Raw genomic sequence first — 16,300 nt, forward strand, 5'->3', positions numbered from 1 at the left:
TAATATTTCATTATATTTTTTACATACTTATATAGTATTTATTAATATTTTAAAAATCTCGCATTTATATGCGATTTTATTTCAGTAATTGAAAAAGTTTAATATTTTGAATAAAATAAATCTGCTATTTACAGCAAAGAAATAAACAGCAATAATTACCGAAATATACTTTTATTCTTTTTTTACGATTTATGAAAACTGCCCCACATTTTGAGGCAATGCAAATTAATCGTTAAATGAAAGATCAGAAGAAAAAAAACAATAAGTAATATATATATATATATATATATATATATATATATATATATATATATATATATATATATATATATATATATATAATATTTGAAACTAGCATAGATAAAATATATAAAATATGAATTTATTAATATTATTATAATTATATTTAAACATTTTTTTTTTTATATTTGACATATATATATATATATATATATATATATATATATATGCAAAGCTAACATATGTAACTCCTACATTTTTATATTTAAATACAAAAAATTTTAATGTAAAAAAATGATCCTTATGTAAACAATTTTACTACAGGACAAAAAGGAAGAACTTTTTCCCTAAATATCTTAGGTCAGGCATTACCTCTAAATGCGTCAGTTCTTCACGTCTCCCAAAGCTTCCCAAACATCAATTAAAAAGACGTCAGGAAAGCCGAAGTCGCCCAGAACAGAGTCGAGCGCCTCGGCGAAATCATCTGGGCTCTTCTTGTTCTTCCCGGCCTCCACGATGGTAGTCGCTGTAGGACACAATTGGGACACAAGATCGAAAAAATAGCATTGCATCAGTGTCTCAGCAATGGATGTGAATGGGTGCCGTCAGAATGAGAGTCTGATAAAAACATCACAATAATCCACAGCACTCCAGTCCATCAGTGAACATCTGGAGAAGACAGAATCTGAAACAAATCCAACATTAAGATGATTTTAACTCAAAAAGAAGTCCATAAACAGAGCTGTTTAAACGCTGCTTGATCTGTGCAGATTTCTCTCCTGATTCAGACCAGAACACTTTTTCACTGGAGGAAGCGTTATTATGGATTTCTGTTTTAGTTAAAAACGTCTTAATGCTAGATTTGTTTAATCTTTGTCTTCTCCAGATGTTCACTGATGGACTGCTGTGGATTGCTTGTGGTGCTTTTATAAGACTCTCATTCTGACGGCACCCATTCACTTCAGAGCAAGTGAAGCATTGCTACATTTCTCTAAATCTGACAAAGAAACTAAAACCTGCTACATCTCGGATGACCTGAGGATGAGTCAATTGTCAGCTAATTATAATTAGGTTTTTTTTGGAACGAGTCGCTCCCAGGAGGCCATGGAATGCTTCCAATAATGCTTGTGATGAAATGCACCGAATTCATGGGAATTAGAGAAGAGGTTCTGCTCGAGTTGCAAATGCCTTTTACGGTAACGTCCAAATCTCAGAAGAATCTCACCGAGCTCGGGGTCACGAATCCCCATGTAGCTCTCCAACAGGTCGTCGATCTTCTCGATGGCCTTGTCTTCGAGCTCATTGGGCTGTTGAAAGACAAATGGTTGGAGATGGAGAGCAAGATTAAGGTTGAAAAGGCCTGGGATTTGCACCCTGACTCACGATTTCCTCCACCGTAGCCGATCCTTTGGAGCGCAGCCGCAGCGTCTCTTTCCCGCTCACCATTTTTCCCTCGCTGGACTTTGGTGCCCGCGTCCTCTGGCCAATCATATCTGATCGACACAAACACAAACAACCTCTCAATCGCTTCAGTGCATTAGAGATCGCCATCTGTTGTGATGTGGGTGCAACGGAAGAAACAGATTGAATCATCAAGAGAGCGATTGATGAATTCCTGTTTCCTGTTATGGCTTTGAAAAGAAATTATGAGAAATCATGCGACTCATATCCGCTTTGGGATTACAGTAAATGTAAGCATTGGTATTTACTAATATATCATTTCATTCATCGATTTCTGTTTTGTTTTACTTCATGTACTGAAATAACTAAAACTAAAACTGAAATAAAAAGGAATGAAAACTATATAGATGTGGAACAAAATATAACAAAATGACAAAAACAAATTACAAAATTTTACTAAGACAAACTATGATATTATATTAAATAATGATACAAATCAAAATAATGAATTACTGATGCACAGCATTTCTATATATATATATATATATATATATATATATATATATATATATATATAATTTATTTAAATTATAATACAGGCCGAAACTACTATATTTTCATTGTTATATATTTTGTATATACTTCACACATATTTTTTTTTTCTGTATATTTCTATATTAGTATTAGTGCTTTCGAATGATTATTTGCGATTAATCGCATCCAAAATAAAAGTTTTTGTTTCTATAGGATATATGTATGTGTGCTGTGTATTTATTATGTATATATTAATACACACACATGCTTGTATATATTTCAGAAAATATTTTTCCCCGTATTTTGAAAAATATATATATTATATTCTACTGTATATTGATTATTGTTATATAATAACCATAACTATGATAATTGTTAATATAGTAATTAATTAATTTAGTTTTCCCCGTATTTTGTATATGCTTTTAATTTACAATAATAGTTCAACTACAGTCAAGCTAAACCTTTAAAACAGGAGTTAGCTTTGCTACAAGCTACCAACAACTAACCCAATTTTAAAAGGAAATATCACTTTAATTATACAAAGCTAATAGCTAAAGTATAACTATTGTGGTGCTATATTGAAGAGTAGCCAGGAATCACTACTTTTAGTTATTTAGCAAGACGGGGCTTGCTAAGGTCTGCATTAGCCGCAATTAGCCAGTGGCGGCCATTTTTGTTCCTTTGATCTTCTATATACAAACACAGTGAGGGGATTGAGCGCGCGCTTCTCTCACAAAGGCTAATCCATCACTCGAAAACATCCAATTAGCTAATGCTATAATGATAATCAAAGGCCTTTCAATTATTAACGGCAGTAATGGTCTGTCACCGACAGCAGAGGCTGCTGTGCGCGCGCTTCAGCTAATTATCACTATTTACTGCTTTGAGTCTGTAATTACTCAGACCTGCGCGAGGGCTAATTACTAGCTCGTTTATGAAGGCTAGTAGTTCATAAAGACGCGGTTCAAATGCATTAAACCTGCTTTCTCAAGCAGCTCCTGTTAAACCCTGCAACGCTTCCTTGATAAATGGCGCGTCTCCGTCGATGTCGGTCTTTAAAACGGAATTTATTTACAGTACAATTTGAGGAAATGTCCTCTTCAGGCTCAAGGGTTCACAGTTATTTGAGGTCACTGTGATGTAACGATATAAATCTGAGTAAATGACATTTAATAGCCTGTTTGTGTTGAAGAGCTGCTGAAACCTTTCTGAAAGCTATACTGTGTTTTACTTGTATATAAAATAATACAATAATGTTAATAATATGCTACACATAATACACACAATATAATCTATATATAATACACATAGAATGTAAATGATTTGAAATGGTAGTATACTTCTCATAACAATAAATATGTAAATGCATTTATTATTAAATATATATTTGTGGTCAAGTAAGAGATTCAAAATACATTTTTCATTTAATCACAGCATTTTGATTTTATTAATCTAATGTTATTTTATGTTTTATTCCTGCTGTTTAAGCCAAAATGACTATGTCTTAAACATTAGCCTAAACATTTTTTTATGTTGTACATTTATATATTAAATATTTAAATATATTTCTATCTATCTATCTCTGACAGACTGTATTACCTTCAAAAAATTCACTTAAAACTTCAAAAAAAGTTTAGACTGAAAACCATCAAACTTTCTGGTCCGGCTTTCTCAGGCTAACTGAAAGTTTTTATTGACAAACTTTATTTAGTTTAAATAACTATAGTTATACATGACTCAAATCCCATATTTCTTAAAAAAACAAACAAAAAAAAAACGTATATTTATATTTTTAAACGCATTTTGCTCATTTTAATTACATTTATTTACCACTGTTTGACCACACGGTGGCGCTCCACTCTTCAATATATGACCACTACAATTTGTTTTAAATTAGTTTCTTAATATACTGTGTGTAAATATTTTTATGAGATGTGTGTATGTGTGTGTAAATATTTAAATAATATTCTGTAAATAAATATGTTTACAGCTAACAAAACAATGATTAACATACTACATAGGCCTACATGAAATGTTTTAAACGTAAATATATATAATTGTGTTTTATATGGTACATTTTTAAATGAATACATGTGCAATGATTTAATAAAATAATTATTTTAATCACATATTACGTATATAATAAAATAATATATTGTTATTATAATTTTTCATTAGCATGTTACTCTAATATATAGTGTGAACACACGATGGCGCTGTTCTCCTAAACATAAGCTCCAGTCTGAGTTGATATGTGTCTGAGATGTTTGGCATTAGCTGTGGATCTTCTGAAGAAGCGTTAGATGTGTTTGTTTGATTTACCGAAGGCTTTCTTGGGCTCGACCAGACGCAGGGTGAACGGTGTTCCTCTCAGCTGCTCCTTCAGCATCTTCGCCACTTCATAATGCCGACATCCCACAATGCTCTGGTCATTAACAGCCTCGATGTGATCGCCGACACACACCGTCTTTAGTCGGTCGATGGTGCTGCCTTCCTTTATCCTCTTAAACATAACATATGATAGTATAATATATGCAAACATATATTGCATAATCATGTAAAACATAATAAAATAATATAAAATAGAGATATTCTATCAATTCTGGTGTATTTTTGTTTTTTATTTTGTTTTACATTTAAATACACTTTTTCTGAAATGCTTGTAACTATTTTATAATTTCATTGTATTTTTAACTGCTTTGTTTTATTTTTCTTCTTCTTTTGTTATTGTATATGTATTTATATAGTTTAAGTTCCCTGCAGAAGTAACATTTCATTGCAAAATGAAATGCAATTTAACTTACCCCCCCCCCCTTTTTTTATTCAAATTCTTAACATTCCCAAACTTGTCCCAAACTCATTTCATTCATTCAATCATGCATTCTCTTATTTTTTTTCTATTTTATTTTATTTTATTATATATATATATTTATATAATTTAAATTGTATTATTTTTTTGTCCTTTTTATTTATTTATTTTTTAGGAGCTCAGATTAAGATACTCTATATTCCAAACTTTTTTCTAAAACTGGTCCGTAATTATACCCAAATGTTTTTTTGGGTGCTCAAATGTTAAGACTCAATATTCCCCCCAAAATATTACAACATTATTATTGACTGATTTATTTATTTATTTATTTTTTCCATTTTGGAGACTCACATTTTTTATTATTTATTTATTGTATTATCGAGGGCTCAAATGTTAAGATTTTCAATATTCCATACAAAATTATTCCAAAAGTATTATTGATTAATTAATTAATTAATTAATTAATTAATTTAATTTTTTTCTTTTTTTCCTGTTATTTTTGTTCTATTTCCATTCTAAAGGGTCAAATTCTTAATTGTACCAAACTGGTCTTAATTATTCCAAAAATTTCCAAAGTTATTTCATTCATTCATTCATTTGTTTTTCTTTTATTGTTTGTTTTTTCGCGGGAGTTCAAATGTTACTCTTCTCCACACTAGTTTTTCAGGAGACCGTTAGCCGGTTGCCATGGTTACTCTGGTCAACGCACTTTGATGAAGGCGAATCCCGCGCCGTTGTCGGTGATGGTCAAGCCGAGCGCGTCCTCGGTTTTGACGACCTCCACCTCTTTGGTTTCACCCCGCACGTGCGCGAAGATGAAGTCCTCCAGACCGATCTGACCGCCCAGCAGCTTCTGCATGTCCACCTTGTGCGAGTTCAGCGTGCAGAAGAGGATCTTGAGAGAAAAAGCAGACACCAGAGCAGAACCGTTAACGGCTTTTTCCATCGTGAGCGCGCGCGCGTGCGTGGCCCCAGTCACGCGCACCACACACGCTAGATGGAGCTGTGGCGGTTAACTACCCAGCCGGCACATGACCGACCTTCAACGTTGAAATATGGTTGAAATAAGGTCAGTTGTGGTTTCAACGTTGAAACAACGTTGATTCAACATTTAAAGCTGAATGGTTGAAAAACATCAAGCACATGACCAACTTTCAATGTTGAAATATGGTTGAAATAAGGTCAGTTGTGGTTTCAACGTTGAAACAACGTTGATTCAACGTTTAAAGCTGAATGGTTGAAAAACATCAAGCACATGACCAACTTTCAATGTTGAAATATGGTTGAAATAAGGTCAGTTGTGGTTTCAACGTTGAAACAACGTTGATTCAACGTTTAAAGATGAACTGTTGAAAAACTTCCAGCACATGACCAACTTTCAACATTGAAATATGGCTGAAATAAGGTCAGTTGTTTTAATGAAACAACGTTAAAAAATGTTTAATGCTAAATGGTAGTTAAAGGTTAACAAGCTTTTAAATTATTTATATTAAATTATTTAAATTAATTAATTATTTTAATAGCATTTTAAAATATTTTAGTCATGATACCTATTCTAAAATCTAAAGGTATATGTTAAATATTATCATCATTAACAACAATAAAACTATATACATTTCGCTGCTTTATCACACTGAAACAACTCCCATTGGTAGTTGTATTTTATTACTTCTATCATGATTGGTTAATCTGGCTGTCATTCAGGAAACTGGACAATGAATCGGTTCGCGCCTTTCTACATTTAAAAATATGACCGTTATTGTCGTCTTTCTGTGAGTGAGGCGGCTAACTGTGAGCTGCTGCTCGTTATAACTGACTGCTCTATCGGTCCCGAATTATTTCATATTTGCCTGTACATTTTCTTTTTTATTTTGAGCGAATTTGAGTCGTGACATGTCAATGGAGAACAAAAACTGTGAACACAAGAAGGGTCAGGTGTTCTGCGAGGTCCTGAAAACATCCTGTCAAAATGAGGTAAGAAAATCGCTAACGTTATCTTTATTATCTTTTGAAAATGGTAAAGTATTACCAGAGTTTACAAATGGGTAGTTTAAAGGACATGTAATCTGCAGATGAATAAATACCCGTGTGTCTATTTTTTTGCATTTGCTATTTTTTTTGCACAGCTGATCAAGTTAGGTGCTCACCTAATGTGTTGCTGGTAAGAGAGATTTAGAGATGGTTTAGAGATTTTCCCATATTTTCCTGATATGTATCCCATGCATTAGGTGTGTTATATATGTTTGTATGCTTATAATAGTTTCAAAGTGTTTTCTGAAACATATAAGTGCAAATGTCTGTATTTAAATAATATAATTTTAATGAATTAATGAAAATGAATAAATAAATAAAAGGATTGTTTAAAGCCATGGTTCTCAAAGTGTCAGGCCCCCTCTAGTTGTTATGCAGGTGAATCACTAAATTAAACTAATTAATGTTAATATATTTTAACTTAATCTTTGAGTAAGTTTTTTTTTTTTGCACATTTAAGTATGTTAGAGTTAAAGTACAGTACAGTTTTGTAACTTTTGTTACATAATTACATTTAAAATTACATTTTAATTTAAACTTTTTTTTATTTACCTGTGTATGTAAGCACAGTTGTAGTGTTAATGTTCAAACATGGTAAAGTGTCTGACAACAATAAATATTCTTATTAGAATAAAACTGCCTCATTTTTTAACTGTAGACCTGTAGCTGAATAGTTTGGTCTACTACGCTGCTGAAATGTAATGTTGGTCATTATGGTGCAACTTAATATTTAATAACAAATATTTTCTGAAGTGGTACTTGGTACAAAAAGTTTGAGAACCAGTGGTTTAAAGAAATGGTATAATATGAAATCCTGCTTTTTAAGAACTTTTCAGTAAACCATTTCTTCTTTCCCCTTGTAGAGTCATCGAGGATCCAGCTTGTTCTTGAAACATTGGTAAGAAATTGTTCTTCTGCTACATTGCACTGTCACTTCTGCTAGAGATGCTTTGACCTTTTGTGATAGGTTTTGATTGTACTTAGTTTATTAAAAATTTACTGAATTAGATTTTATTTGTTTTACTACACTGTATTACTAGTGTTTTGATTAAAACAGTGTAACTGGGGGCTCTGAAAACACTGCTTGTGAATAATTTGTTAATATTGTAAATTTTCATCTGAATACATTAAATAAGTGTTTAATGAATAGTGTTGTCCACTTTGTTTCCAACCTCACTGTTACTGAACTGTAAAGTGAAAATATTGTGTGATTTATTTTGCATTCAGTTTTCAGTTAAATATATTTCACAATATCAAAGTTATTGTCAAACATTGTGGACATACCTAAACTCATTGGTTAAATCTTATGTTCCCTCCAGAAGTTTGCACTCTGTAAGTGAACGACGCCTTGTGGTGCCATCCCAAAGAAGTTCACAATCACTCTCACGGACCTTTTCCTGGACTGTGCCCAGCTGGTGGAATCACCTCCCAATCTCAATCCGAACTGCTGAGTCTTTACTCATTTTCAAGAAACATTTTAAGACTCATCTTTTTCACCGGAACTTAACCAACTAATGCTAGCACTTTTCCTTCTTTTCTTGTCTTTCATATAAAAAAAAAAAAAAAAAACCTGGCTATGCGTTCTGTACTAGACTAACTGAGACTTGTCATGGCACTTCTATGCTGTTGTTGTTCGCTTGTACACTTGACTGCTTCTGTTCTTCTCATTCGTAAGTCGCTTTGGATAAATTCGTCTGTTAAATGATTAAATGTAAATGTTTATACAGGACGGTACAGAAAGTGCACAAGTGGGAGAGAGTGGAGGGGACGGCGTCAGAATGGACCTAGCGCTGGGACACTTTCAAGGATCACCCGAAGCACAACCACACTGTATACACTAAGGCTGCTGGTTCTAACATTTTAGAGTGCTCTGCGGTAGAAATCTCATTCTGCATTCCCCACGGTAAAGAAGACACAGTCCGGGGGGGTTCCCATTAGAAATCAACTGGTTGAAGGTTCCCTTCTCGAACTGTTCAACACATTTTCACTGCACAAATGTACACAACTCTTGTAATGAGACACATTACTAAAACATGTTTTTGACAGAAACTGTAGTTTTCCACCAAAATAAAAGATCCACTGGTTTCAGTCATAAAGGTACAAGGGTTTGTCTTGTAAGTGCTGAAAAAAATATGCATTTTTGTGCCGAATTATTTTACAAAAACCTTTAAATATTATTGTATTTGGATTGTTCTACTACATGTTTTTAGCATTACCTCCATGCATACTCTGCATAATAAAGTGTGGGATTATTTTCATCTGTTTTATACAGTATGTTTCCAAAATTTAACTGCTGTTTGACAATTTTGAGCATGTGGTAGTTTATTGAAGTTGTTTGTAAAGCCATTGCTGCCAGTCATTAGATTTTTAGCCTTGCATGTACATTGTTGATCTAAATGCCAACTAGGATCTAGGTGTATTTACACACGGTGCAAGGTACGACGGGGAAACAACGTCGTGTTATCAACGCTGATTAACTTTTCAAAATCAACACCTCATTCAGCTTTCATCCCAGGTCTGCAGCACGACCCTAATTCACCCATAATGCAGGTAAGACGGTGAAACAGCGTCGCGATTTCAACGGTGAATCCACGTCGTGATTTCAACGTTGATCCAATTTGCAAAATCGAAAGGTTATTCAACGTTGATTCAATGTCGGGATTTCAACAGTGAATCAGCGTTGTGATTTCAACCGTACATCAACGTCACGATTTCAACGGTGAATCAACGTCGTGATTTCAACGTTGATCCAATTTGCAAAATCGAAAGGTTTTTCAACGTTGATTCAACCATGGTACCTGACGTTGTTTCAACGTTGAATCAACGTTGAAATGCCGGCTGGGTAGTACTTTCACGGTAACTCTCCAATATAACGAATAGTGTGTGTCAATATGGAGTTAGCATCGTTCTACGTTGACATACGAATACAAACTTTATTTGTATTCGTATTACAATGTTCACAGACGCTAACACTCCTGTTTGCTAGCATTCAGGCGCGAGTCTCCTTGTTAATTTCCATTAAAAGATTTGTGTACTAGACACAAATAAATGTAAGTAAGGATCGGTTTTAACGCTTAACTGTTCACGTGATCATTTTAACTTTTTCATACTGTTCGGTTTGAGATAAAAACATATTTTTTCCCGCCTTGACCCTGATAACAAGTTCCTGAAGGACATTTTATCCTAAAGTATGTGTGATCTTTATGGTTAAGTGTTTTTGGTTAATAAATAGTAGTTTAATACGTTTTTATGAATAGTTTAAACTTAACGTATTTTGACTTTTTTTAATACTTTATATAAATACTAACGCGAATACGTTTAAAAAATCTTTATGTTTATATTAAAATGTAAACATATTAAATACAACATACAAAGCTTATTTATTTACGCAAGTATTCAACTGATTGATGGAATAAAAATATACTTTCCAGAAAGTTCAGGTAAGTTCTCAGGTATTTGAGAAAACATTTTGGTATGTTTGTTTAAAAAACTAAATAATATATATATATATATATATATATATATATATATATATATATATATATATATATATATATATATATTTAAAACATTTAAAAACATTTAGCATGTTTATTTTTAATAATTAATGTGTTGAATTCAAGTATTTATTGTTTACTAGCCACTGGCATATACCAAAAAAAAACAACAACAACAACTTCTAACCAATGACATATTGGAAGATGTAACTTTTATTTATTTACTTGATTTTTTATTAACTAGTCACATGCATATATGAAAAAAAAAATTTGAACATAATTTAGTGACAGATATATATATATATATATATATATATATATATATATATATATATATATATATATATATATATATATCTGTCACTAAATTATTATAAATGGTAATATGCATAATGATCAAGATAACTAATGTGATTTTAAGAACAAGGAACACAAGCACTCCAACATACTTCCCAAGAAACGAATGTCCCAAATATCTCTCTTTAGACCATAAGCGTTTACCTTTGGTCCCCCAAAAAGAGTAGCAAAGACTCACTGTACCTCAGAAGCGGAGATGTTGAAGACCTCTGCGATCTTGGCGTAAAGCTCCTTGACGTTGGTGAAGCCGTGAATGCGTCCCGTGGGGCTCCCGTGTGCGAGCTGTGTGTGAAACACCAGTTTGGGCCTCGGACACGGAGTATGCTCCTGGGGCAGCGGCGGCGCCGACGGGACGGGCCCCCGTTTCTCCTCGTCCCCCGGCGGTCCTTTAGAGTCCTGCGTGTCCGGACTCATGGCTTCTGCGTTCTCCGGGGGCTCTGGGTCACACATCGTCTTCTCGGACTCCTGCATGGTGAAGAGCGAGACGTAAGCGGCCGTCTGTACTCGGGCCTGCCGTGTTAAATTAAAGATGAGGGTAGCCAGGCAACGCTGCACAGGTGAGCGGCTTCTGGCTCTGCTTATAGTGGAAACCCAAAACCGGTTGAGCTAGAGATCTTATGGGTGACACTGGAGAGCAGGACGAACACCTGAAGTGAACCTGGAGACCATCTGTCTATAGAGCTGGCGGAGGGGACGCTCTTCACAACAGAGATGTGGTGTTTGGTCAAACATTTAGCTGATCTAAAGGAGTAGTTCAGCCAGAAATGAACATTTGAGGAAAATCTGCTCACCCTCGGCCCTGTAGATGAGATTGTTTCTTCGTCAGATTTGGAGAAATGTAGCATTGCATCACTTGCTCACCAATGGATGTGAATGGGTGCCATCAGAATTAAGAGTCTGATAAAAACATCACAGTAATCCACAGCACTCCAGTCCATCAGTTAACATCTGGAGAAGACAAAAGCTGAAACAAATCCAACATTAAGATCTAAAATATGAGTCCATAATCCATAATAACACTCCTGTTATCTCTCACATCAAAACCCAGCCACAACATCCGGTGCAGATTTCTCACCTAATTCAGACCAGAACACATTATCAATGGATTATGGACTCGTATTTTAGACAGAAGCAACCGTTTAAAGTTTAAAACTTCTTGGTGTCTTTGTTTTTTACAAACGCGGTTTTTGGTTTCACAAGATTAACTGGATTACTTGTGAATTATGTTTACACTCTCATCCTGACGGCACCCATTCACTTGCAGAGCAGAGAAAATGACTTTTCTTTCAACTTAAATGATATTTTTTTTATAAATATGTAGTTATTGGCAAAATCTGATGCCTCTTTTTCAACAAAAGCAATGTAGTAAGTCTTAAAATCAAATGGGAATTATATTTAAAGTCTATTTTTGACAAACTGCATTTGTATTTGCAACCTCATAATTATACGGAATAAACTGGGCTCATGACTGAAGTCTCCATGAGGAAGATCCATGTGGATCTGATAGATGTACAGTGTCTCTTCTGTTCAGACGGTGAGTGTAACATGAGCTGATGTGTCAACTTCTTCCTCCAAACACTGCACACACATGGCGCCCGCTATGTTTTATGCATATAAGGGTGAATGCAGGCAGGGGCAGACTGGCCATCGGGAGCACCGGGACATTTCCCAGTGGCCTGCCGGCTGCCGCTGTGCCACTGCGAATTAATTGACGGTTTTATGAATCTACGAATCAGGTGATCGCGGAGTGAAAATGACACCACCACATCACCAAACATCAGCGAAGCACTGCCTAATTGGCTATATCCAGAGGCAGGCTTTATCTTAGAAAATCGCGCAAAAAATGGAGCCATAAATGCAAAAGAGGAGAGATGGAACGAATAAAAAGGAGAAAAGCCCTGACCACAGAAACAGCAAATCGCTGCAAAATCCCAGCCATGTTAGCCAGTAAGGGAGCAGGTCGGTCAGAATGATCATTTTAGGCTCAAATGATTCGCGAACCCGCTCTGAACTCCCGAACTGACTCGCGAAACCCGCTCCGAACTCCGAAAATGATTCAAATGATTCGCGATCCCGCTCCGAACTAGCGAACTGACTCAAATGATTCGCGAACCCGCTTTGAACTCGCGAACTGATATCTCTTCTGTCTGGACAATGTAAGTTTTGATATGTCATGTCTTTGTGTTCACGAACTGACTCAAATGATTCGCGGACCCGCTTTGAACTCCCGAAATGACTCAAATGATTCGCGAACCCGCTGTGAACTCCCGAAATGACTCAAATGATTCGCGAACCCGCTGTGAACTCCCGAAATGACTCAAATGATTCGCGAACCCGCTACGAACTCCCGAACTGATTCAATGATTCGCGAACCCGCTTTGAACTCCGGAAATTATTCAAATGATTCGCGATCCCCAAACTGATTCAAAGGATTCGCGAACCAGCTTTGAACTCCCGAGATTATTCAAATGATTCACGATCCCGCTCCGAACTGCCGAACTGACTCAAATGATTCGCGAACCCGCTTTGAACTCGCGAACTGACTCAAATGATTCGAGAGCCCTCTTTGACCCGCTGTGAACTCCCGAACTGATTCAAATGATTCGCGATCCCGCTCTGAACTCCCGAACTGACTCAAATGATTCGTCACTCATAAATCCTCTCCTGTGTTCTCATGGAGTAGTAAAGTGTCCATTGTGAGCATACTTCAGAATCTCAGCAGAAGTACTTTGATTTTGGATGCTGCTCTGCTCACATACTAATTAATGATTAATGTTTGAAAGTGAAGTGTAAAACAAATTATATAAATATTTTATTTGACTAAGTAATTACAGTAATATTTCAGTCTTTATATATTAATAATTGAATTAAAAATAAGCAAAATAATAATGTTATTAAGATGTTGTTATTTGTTCAAATTTACATGGTTTCCAAAAAAACTGAATGTAAACCGAGACAACCATCACAGCTAAGATATAATGTGTACCAATAACCTGTTTTGTTTTGTTGTTTTTGTGTAAACAGATATTGCAGATCTGGAGAAAAATGCAGAACTGCTAATCTTACCATCTTTATTCACAGAAAACATCAAGTTTCTCTTCTGTCTGGACAATGTAAGTTTTGATATGTCATGTCTTTGTGTTCGCTAACTGACTCAATCATTCGCGGACCCGCTTTTAACTCCCGAAATGATTCATATGATTCGCGATCCCTAAACGGACTGAAATGATTCGCGATCCCTAAACGGACTGAAATGATTCGCGAACCCGCTTTGAACTCCCGAAATGACTCAAATGATTGCGAACCCGCTGTGAACTCCCGAAATGACTCAAATGATTCGCGAACCCGCTACGAACTCCCGAAATGATTCATATGATTCGCGATCCCCAAACGGACTGAAATGATTCGCGAACCCGCTTTGAACTCCCGAAATGACTGAAATGATTCGCGAACCCGCTGCGAACTCCCGAACTGATTCAAATGATTCGCGAACCCGCTACGAACTCCCGAACGGATTCAAATGATTCGCGATCCCCAAAATGACTCAAATGATTTGCGAACCCGCTTTGAACTCCCGAACTGATTCAAATGTTTCGCGAAACCCGCTCCGAACCCCGGAACTGATTCAAATGATAATGTTATTATTTAGATGTTGTTATTTGTTCAAATTTAAAGGGTTTTCAAAAACACTGTGAATGTAAACCGAGACAACCGTCCCGCTCGCTCCGTAGTCCCAAACTGACTCAAACGTTTCTGGAAAAATGAGCGTGCGTTGCTTCCGTTATGAGCGCCCATACGGTGTGCCTACATTTGAAATAACAAACTTGAGAGCACAAAAGACGTTATATGTGAACAGCCCCTTACTTATAGCCTTGTTTGCTGCTCTTTAATTTCATTCTTTGTCATTTATGTTAAATTATGTACCACAACTTAACAGTTTTGCTTTATGGATTACATTTTTTTTAACTGTTGAACACCAGACATAAACAAAAAGAAGTTTTAAACTCATTATTTTCATTAATTAAAAAAAAGTAAACAATTTGTTTGCATTTGCGCTAGCATATTCACGCAGCGCTGTCTCGCGAGTGCAGTGGAAGGTTGTGAATTCCAACGGTCGAGAAGAGATTGATCCTGGTCTGCTGATTTAAATTGATGGTCTGACAGAAATATTGTTGTGGTAAATCAGAGAAATACATTCTTTTTAAAGTAATTTACTTTTTATAAGCTTTAAACCCATTAGTAATTAAGTTGTCATTGTTTCTACAGCGGATTTACACTAAAACACGAAAGAGCCTGAACCGCGACAGTGTCACAAGTTGCCTTACATCCATAAGTTTTGTTGTGCTTGTTGCAAACTGTTAAATTTTGTGTTTTCTGATCCTAAGCTTAGAAAAAAAGATGCAAGACTTCAAACTTTCCAGTACTCCTGTGTACTGATAATCCGGTTTCCACCCAGTCCCAGGAGGTTTGTCTGTTTTATCCTTCTTCACTAAAATGTCTTAAAATTGCTTGGTTATTGACCAGTAATGCTAGGAGATTGTATATATACAATAGGAATTTTGTTATTTACTACTTTTTTCAGATTATATTAAACCTGGAAAATATTGGAGAAGATCAATTAAGTTTTCATGAGCACATTACTGTGATAAATGCTGAACTATGTAAAAGACAACCTGCTACACCAACATATCAAAAATCGAATGAGATGCGCTCTTTTTAAAAGAGTTGATTTAATGACAAAATCAACATGAGAGGTCATGGACATGTTCCCATTTCTTCGGGTTCCACAAATTGTGAGTATTTGTTTTTAGTGTTTTTTCCTTTCAGTTTAGTATTTCCACTGCATTTTTTTTTTCTTTTTTTTTTTTGTATGAATAAAAAGTCAAAATTGTTTTAATGAATTTTTCTTTCTTTTTTTGGTAGCTGCTGCATGAAGTGAAGATGCGGTTTGGAAAGGACCTTCATCTCAATCTACAGACTGCTCTTCAAGTTAAATTAAATTAAAATTATGCATTTAGCAGACGCGACTTACAGTGCATTCAGGCTATCAATTTTTTACCTATCAAGTGTTCCTGGGGAATCGAACCCCCAACCCCACAATGCTCTACCAATTGAGCTACAGGAACACTACTGTCTACTTTAGCAAATTGACACAAACACAAAAAGTGTTCTTTTTTTTCCTTAACACAACCATTAGTTGCTTGGTTTGTTGAATGGTTACTGTAATAAATTTATTTATACCATGGTTTGTCTGAATATTTGTTTCGGATTGGCTAAAAGGTGTGCATTAAAATAATTTGATTCAAAGGTAGATCCAGTCAGTGTAATTACAATTAAAGTTAAATGTGCTGCTGCAATGACATACATGCAAACAAAACACTTGCACACGAGATCGGAGATTAAAGTAATGTGAACTGAGACATTTTGC

The 16,300-nt window shown here is 35.2% G+C and overlaps 1 protein-coding gene and 1 long non-coding RNA gene across 2 annotated transcripts in view; one reads left to right on the forward strand and one right to left on the reverse strand.

Moving 5' to 3' along the window:
* Positions 1–614: 614 nt before the first annotated feature.
* On the reverse strand, positions 615–11,700 carry LOC113064654 (PDZ domain-containing protein GIPC3). Its single transcript, XM_074559877.1, is given in 6 exon segments — positions 615–766; positions 1,466–1,547; positions 1,624–1,733; positions 4,501–4,681; positions 5,697–5,882; positions 11,056–11,700. Coding segments are annotated over 6 exon segments (999 nt in total). The 5' UTR covers positions 11,344–11,700.
* A 3,307-nt stretch (positions 11,701–15,007) lies between these two features.
* LOC113064690 (uncharacterized) overlaps positions 15,008–16,300 on the forward strand; it is a 163,471-nt gene continuing 162,178 nt past the window's right edge. Inside the window, exons 1-2 of the long non-coding RNA XR_003278878.1 lie at positions 15,008–15,049; positions 15,139–15,337. This is a non-coding gene — a long non-coding RNA (uncharacterized LOC113064690). The remainder of the gene's footprint in view (positions 15,050–15,138; positions 15,338–16,300) is intronic.

The sequence above is a fragment of the Carassius auratus genome, chromosome 47 (assembly GCF_003368295.1).
Source record: "Carassius auratus strain Wakin chromosome 47, ASM336829v1, whole genome shotgun sequence".
NCBI lineage: Eukaryota > Metazoa > Chordata > Actinopteri > Cypriniformes > Cyprinidae > Carassius > Carassius auratus.